The sequence below is a fragment of the Cyprinodon variegatus genome, unplaced genomic scaffold, assembly GCF_000732505.1.
Source record: "Cyprinodon variegatus isolate N-32 unplaced genomic scaffold, C_variegatus-1.0 Scaffold632, whole genome shotgun sequence".
Classification (NCBI taxonomy): domain Eukaryota; kingdom Metazoa; phylum Chordata; class Actinopteri; order Cyprinodontiformes; family Cyprinodontidae; genus Cyprinodon; species Cyprinodon variegatus.
The window spans coordinates 34206-41535 of record NW_015151085.1 but is presented as its reverse complement, the minus strand read 5'-3'; the positions used below and the strand labels follow the sequence as shown (position 1 = coordinate 41535).

Genomic DNA, 7330 nt, shown 5'->3' with positions numbered 1-7330 from the left:
AAAAGGGTGCATTAATACATTTATACCACTCATCATATTAAGCATTTCCTTCTCAATAGTTTGTCATTTTAAACTAACCATGTTTGCAATCAAATATAGACAAATCTGCCAAATAAAGTGAAAACACAAATTTGACCTTCAAACGTGTAGAGCAAGGGAGATTGAAGTTAACTTGTTCAGATGATGACTTGCAGAAACTGGTCTCGCCTTGTGATAAGGTCCCTTGTAAACTTTAATCGCTGTGATTTCTCTGGAAAACATGTTTGTGCATTAATAGGTTGAACAGTACACTACCATTCCTTAGTTCTCCAATTGTTCCTGTATGCAGGAACCAAATAAAGTAATACAGTATATCTATGTTTTGTCTACCATTCATTTTAGAGCTTTCTTTAATTTTTCCCTTTTTTTATTTTTACCATAAAATGTACATATTATAGACTGTAAATTAAAAATTATTAGGTTTGAAGCAATTGCTTTAAGCAATTTTGCTAAACTGAGAAAAGAGAAAACAATGAACAATTAAACAGTTTCATGTTTCAGATCTACAGTACAAAGACTTACAGATCCCAGTTTGAAAGAACAGAAACTAATTAGTTTATTTTAATTAAATAAAGTATAACTTATGTATTATAGAGTAGACAAAAAAAAATCATAAATGTATTTTTCCATTTGAAAGTATTTTCAACTTAAACAATCCTCGCCTAATGTTTTGCTGGGTTATCCTACTGAAATATAAACTGTCACTGTAGATTAAGCCAGTTAGCAGTCTTTTTTATCATTGAACTCTTTTTATTTTCTATCCAGTAAGTTTGACCTGCTTTCAAAACTCTACTTAAAAAGAGCATTCCCACTGAATGCTGTTGTCACCATAACATTTCACTGAGGATGAATTGAGGTTTACTTGAATTGATGTACAATACAGCATTAGTTTTTCATGCATTCAAAAATCTTACATTATATATTCATCCATGCATTTTCTATCATGCTTACTCCCAAGTGGGGTCGCGAGGGGTGCTGGTGCCTATCTCCAGCTGTCAATGGGCGAGAGGCGGAGTACACCCTGGACAGGTCGCCAGTCCATCGCAGGGCAACACAGACACACAGGACAAACAACCATTCAAAGTTCACCAAAAAGTGGTCAGATAGGAAGGAGTATTTAGCAAATGGTGTTATTTCTTCACAATCAATGCCATATATCAGCACAAGTTCCAAAGTATGAAGATGAGAATGAGTGGGATCTTTGCACATTTTAAACAAATCATATTAAGTCTAAAATGGCATTAAAGGCTTAATTTAAGCTATCACCTTCAAGGTCATCGATCCATCCATCCATTTTTCATCATGCTTTATCCCAGATGGGGTCGAGAGGGGTGCATGTGCCTATCTCCACCTGTCTACAGCGAGAGCCAGGGTACACCCTGTACAGGTCGCCGGTCCATCGCAGCTTCAATGTCATGATTAATATTAGAATCCTTTACTATAATGACCTTGTCCATATTTAACACTGAATTATGAAGGAAATTTGAAAAAAAATTTAAAAACAGAATAAAAATCCTTTAAAAATTGGGAGCAAGGGTGGATATATGACACCAAGTCCCAGTCTTAACATAAGACTTCATGGATTTTAAAGTAGAAAATATGACTGCAAGAATATAAATGTAAAAAGAGATTGCAACTTTGCTGTTGCATTTGTAAATAAAAAAAGTTGAATAACACATTTGATTTACTGTCATTTCTCACTTCAGAATTATTTAGTATCTTTCAAAATCTTACATTTGAAATAGAAATGCTAAAGGGATATAAACACTGTTTTGCAAATACACTTTAGACAAGACTTTATGAACTGCAGCCATATTATTACTCCTTGTCAAGTGTGATGATTTTTATTCTTTTTTTTTTTGTGAAAGCAATCTGCTAGAAGTAGAAATCTCCCTGTTCTGAGGAAAGTAGGCCATTTGTGCTAATGACTGACAGTGGTTTTCTGTGACACTTCATGTCTATCACATACTCAGTGGTTTATTTCTGGATCTTTAGTGTATCATATGTTCACTGTGACTTTTTAAAAAGAAAAATGTAAAATTAGTTTTCTTATGTGAGACAAACTTTATTGCGTCTTTGGTCTACAAACAGAGATTAACATCTGTCTTCTGTCTACAGCATTGGGGGACAGTTATGTAAGTCGATGCTTGCACTCTCACCACGCTGATTGGTGCAGCGTTATGAAATGTGACACAAGTTATTTAGTTGTCACCTTAATTATTTATATACACCTCTTTTGGATGTGAAAATTGGGTTGTTGTGCTCTGCTATGCAATAAATCCTCCATTCTCTCAGTGTAAAAGTGAGTGTTAAGAGAGTGTCCTATGTGAATATGAAAGCAGCAGATTTAGAAAGCCGTGTATTTCTATTATTTATCATTTTACTGTTTTAAGGACCCTTTGTATATTTCATGATGTTATACATTTGTCTGCGTTGTCTTTTCAAACAACTGTATTGTTTTAAGAGGTTTCACCCACTGTATATACTGTATAATCTTATCTTTTTGATTTTTGTTTTGCCTTTAAAGGTTTTATAATAATGTCTGGAGATTTGCAATTTTTGCATATGCACAAAGATCCTTTTCTCAAAACAAATTGGTGTGCTTATTGCTCCTCTCTTTCTGTCTGTTTCTTCTCACCAAATTACGTGGCAGCCTTTTACACCAGTGTAACACAGAGAGTCTGTGTGAAATTTATTGGCAAGGAGTTCCTGCCATTTGACACACAAGATGCAGCTAAAAGATCTCTTGCCATTTCACATCCCCTCCAGCTCCTGTCTAATGCTGACCTTTTCCTGCCTCCGGGTGTATATTTAAACTGTGAGAACTGGAGACTTATGGCGCCATGGGAAATTTTTATTAGCAATGTCCTCCATTTGTCTGGCTTAATTCAGAGCTGCTGTGGATCGTGCAGAATCGTGCTGCATTTTTACGGTCCTCTAGAGCAAACAAGGGCGCCGGTGACAAACCTACCCGTCAACACCTTAGTAGGGGGTGATGTGTAGTGAAACGTTTCTTTAAACTGTCCTGAGGAAAGACCCAAGACGTTAAACTGCAACTTATTTTTGCAGCTCCTAAGACCTGACATAAAATAGATATAAAAAAGGTTATTGATCAGGTTGAAATGTTGCTGATATGAACTGTATTTTTTTTTTTTTTGGATTGATCATCATTAGATCAGACAAGAATGAGGAGTTCATAGAACATTTAAGGGTGCATTTAAGAAAGCATGTAAACCAATTTCCCTTTTTTTACATTTGATTACAATGCATCCACAATCTAAAATATGTTTCACAGAGATTTGATGATACAGCCTATTGCAAACTAGTGCTACCTGTGAAGCAAGGAAGGAAACTGATTTGTTTTTTTATTATCTTTTATAGAAATAATAAATCTTAATAGTGTGGCTTGGTTACCCATTCAACCAATATGGTTCTAAAGACTCTAAATAATTGGCATCAAAAGCCACCCATCATCAGAGAATAAAGAGAAACTGAAATCTGTAAAAGGACACCATTAAAGAAACAATTAAGCAAAGCAGTCCTACATTAGATATGCTGCTGAGATCCACTATTTGGAAGAATTTACTTAGTACCCATAAGCATACGGAGGACATAAAAAATGAGGAAGGAGGTGGTCTGATTAGAGGATACTAAATTAAAAAATTTGCAATGCATAAGAAATACTACTGTATGCTAGTAATATTAGTAATTTTATGCATGGGGAAGTGTTGATCTAGTGGTTAGAGCAGTGTGCATCTGCTCTATGAAGGTTGCAAGTACCCGGTTTAATCCCCACAGCCTGCACTCTGGGTCTCTGAGCAATACCCTTAACCCTACACTGCTACCCGAGTGCCGCACAGTGGCAGCCCACTGCTCCCCAAGGGGAAGGGTCAAAAGCAGAGGTGAATTTTTCCAGTGGGAGATTAATAAAGTTCAATTATATTTATCTTATCCACTAAGAATCAAACAATATCTCCACTGAGACAGATGGTGGTGGTAGCATCGTGCTTTTGGGGATAGTTGTCTGCAGGAACAATGAAGCTGCTTAGAATACAATAAAAGACAAACAGAATAGAGGTTAATAATGAATTACTACTTGAAAAGAAACTATGCCAAAAATGATGTGAGACTAGGCTTGAGATACACTAGTCTGCCAACAACACTAAATATACAGCCAGTGGAACTATGAAATGGTTTACATCATAGCATGCTCATTGCTGTTATGGCCTAGTCCATGTAGATAACTAAATCCGTTGGAGATTCTCTGCCAGGGCTTAAGAGTTCCTGGTTCACAGACACCCTTATACATTGTGACAGAATTTGAATAGTTTTGCAACTTATTGACTCTTGAAGTTGGACCCAAATTAATACAGGCAAAAGGAGAAGCACCAGGATTTGGAGGAGAAGAATAGTAAAATCATGTTCACTCTGTGATTTGTTGCAAAAATTCACACAAAAGGTTTGTAGGATGCAATCACGCATCAGGCAGCCTCCCCTACAGTATCTGCTTGACAAGCTACAAACAACAGCGACAGATGGCTCTCTTTGCCAACGTCCCGAAACTCAACACAGGGCAGTTGTAAATAATCGCTCTTATGTGACTTGTCTCCAAGAAATAGAATTAGTTATGAAATAGGAAAGTTTTTTGACATTTTCAAGGATGAAGTGTCAGAAGACCTGAGTAGAATTGATTGAAATCATGTGATATAGGAAAGTTGCAGTCTGTAGTGTATGTCGACCTCACCTCTAATAATAATAATTGAACTTTATTGAAAAAACTTACCACTGTATTTAAACCATACCCTTGGGGAGCAGTGGGCTGCCATTTTGCGACGTGGGGAACAGTGTGGGGTTAAGGGTCTTTCTCAGAGACCCAGAGTTGCAGTCTGTGTCAGTGGGGTCAAACGCAGAAACTCAGGACTCCAGGCCCTACAGTATGCCCTAACCACTAGGCTGCCACTCCCCACATCTAACCTCACTGATTTGTTTTGGGATGAGCAAGAGCTACAAAAATGTAACATTTTGTAAGTTTCTTTGGTCACATAATACCATGGCATGTGAAGGCCCACATATTTCAGCTCAAATTGTAGATGCACGAGTTTTGCCTTTGGCTTGGCTGGAGGAAGGTAAGCAATCGATCCCTCTTTGACAAGTTCCATAGGAAATGAATAGAGAAGGAGCAACCTTGCCTGCTCAAGTTCTGTAATGTACCAGATCCACTTTAACCATTCTGCTGTCTGACAGCCAGCGGCTCATCTGTCAAAGGTAGATTTCATCCAGATTTCTGACCAACGTCAGGGAGAGCTATCCGCAGGTGGGAATTACTGTATTGACTAGAATGGTTTCCATTTGTAATGGAGATAATAACAGAGCAGAGTCTCTGCAAATGAGGAGTCAGGTAGGCATGAGGTAAATCAGGCACTGGCATAGAAAGCTATAAAATTATGCATTAAGTAAAATATGAATTGTCAAGCTTCGTAAATGTAATCATTAAACTGCATTAAATATGCGCTAAAATGCACTCTTTTATGTGATCGTCCCTCCACTTTGGAGCAGCAGGACGCTTCCTGTCAGCCTCTATGTGAAATCCCTGTTGAGCCTAAGCCTCGACCTGTTGAGGTGAGAAAGTAGAGCCCTGATTGGTTACGTCAATACATTACTTCCAGTGAGGCTAAACTTCTAAGGAGGAGGGGGGTCATGAAGCTGGCTGCTCGATGCTGCTTGCAAAGAAAGACTGACAGCAGCCAGACAGTGAAGAGGTTTTCCTCATGAGAACAGACACCTTGTGCTGAACTCTTGCTTTGGTTTCTGGAATTTATTATTTCAGAGCGCTTCCCAACAGCTACTTTCACCCGTTATAGTGATATATTTTATGTGTTTTAACATTTGTCAATTCAATACATGACGTTTGGATTTAATCATCACCGTTGAGCCTCCCTTGTTTCAGAGAGCAGAAGCCGCCACTGCAATGAAGCTAATTACCATGAGGAACGGTGGCATGGAAACTGGAAATGATGAACAAAAATAACTTATAACGAATAGGAAACATAAAACTGAACCAAGAAGTAAAAAAAAAATAAAAATCTAATTATAAAAATTAAAAATGAATAATGATCCCTGTTAAATAAACAAAATGAAGCAAGACTTAATAATACGTCAAATTTAGAAAGTTCGAGTCAAAAGCTAAAAGAACCATAAATCATAGGAGTTTCTACATATATGAAGCTTTGTGAAAAGATGTGGAGGGTATGGATACCTAGCACTGTCATTTTTTCACACCAACCTATGTTTTACCCTTCATTGATATCTTTTTTTTTTTTTTCTGTCTGTGTTACAGATCTGAGATGGGAGCTCAGAGGGTGCTCCAGGTTGATCTGAAAATGGAGAGCTTCCCAGAGCCGACAGGCAGCCGTTGGATGGCCTGGCAAGTGGAGTACCCGGCCATTCGTGCCACCACACAAGAGGTCGAGACAGAGATCCTCCTGGCACAGGAGGAACTGGCAGGCATTGTGCCTCTGGCCATGGTGAGTGATGTCTCATCCAGCTCAGTGGAGCACCAAAACACACTGCTCTTTTCTCCGCATGTAAAATGGAGCATTTAAGTATTCTCAAGCACCATTTAATGTCATCATCATGTTCAGATTTTTTTAAGCAGAAAAAAAACAAAACGCAATTTTATGTTAAACAACTGAGGGTGTTAATGTATAGAAAGTCCTCTAATAAGGGAGTATTAGATATAAGGAATGACAGGATAAAGCCACACTTTCAAAACTCTTATAAAGTACACATAGGGCAACTGTACAAAAATACATTTATGTACATTAGAAAGTGTCTTGTAAAGATATGCACCATCAACTTCCTCACATCTTGTCACATTACTGCTGCAAACTTTATTGTATTTTTAGAGGTTGGGTTTAATAAAATTACACACAATATAAACAAACAGAAGGAGACAGTTTTTAACTTAGCCGTTAACAAAGCTAAAAAACTGAACTGGATATTTAAAGCTGTCAGACTGTAGGGAAAATAACTCAGTATGCCTTTGCTTCTGCTTCCCTACTTTATGCAGATCTGTCACAGAAAGCACAATAAAACATAGGGGCTGTAACATACAGTAGGATCTTTTATTGATTTTACAAGGTATTCATACCTCTGCAGGGCAATGCACTTTGTGACATCACCTTTCGTCCCGTTTTATTTTATTACTAAATTAAACCAGTATGACCATGATGTTCTTCCCATAAAGGCCTTTCAAACAGACACTTGTTAAATTAACTAAAAAATCTGTTCT

The 7330-nt window shown here is 37.5% G+C and overlaps 1 protein-coding gene across 1 annotated transcript in view; it reads left to right on the top strand.

The window, feature by feature from the left end:
- Window positions 1-7330, top strand: part of LOC107096546 (transmembrane protein 132C-like) — a gene marked incomplete at its 3' end in the record, with an annotated part of 210414 nt that overhangs the window by 173099 nt on the left and 29985 nt on the right. Inside the window, exon 4 of the mRNA XM_015393250.1 lies at window positions 6377-6563. Within this exon, the coding sequence (XP_015248736.1) occupies window positions 6377-6563 (187 nt within the window). The remainder of the gene's footprint in view (window positions 1-6376; window positions 6564-7330) is intronic.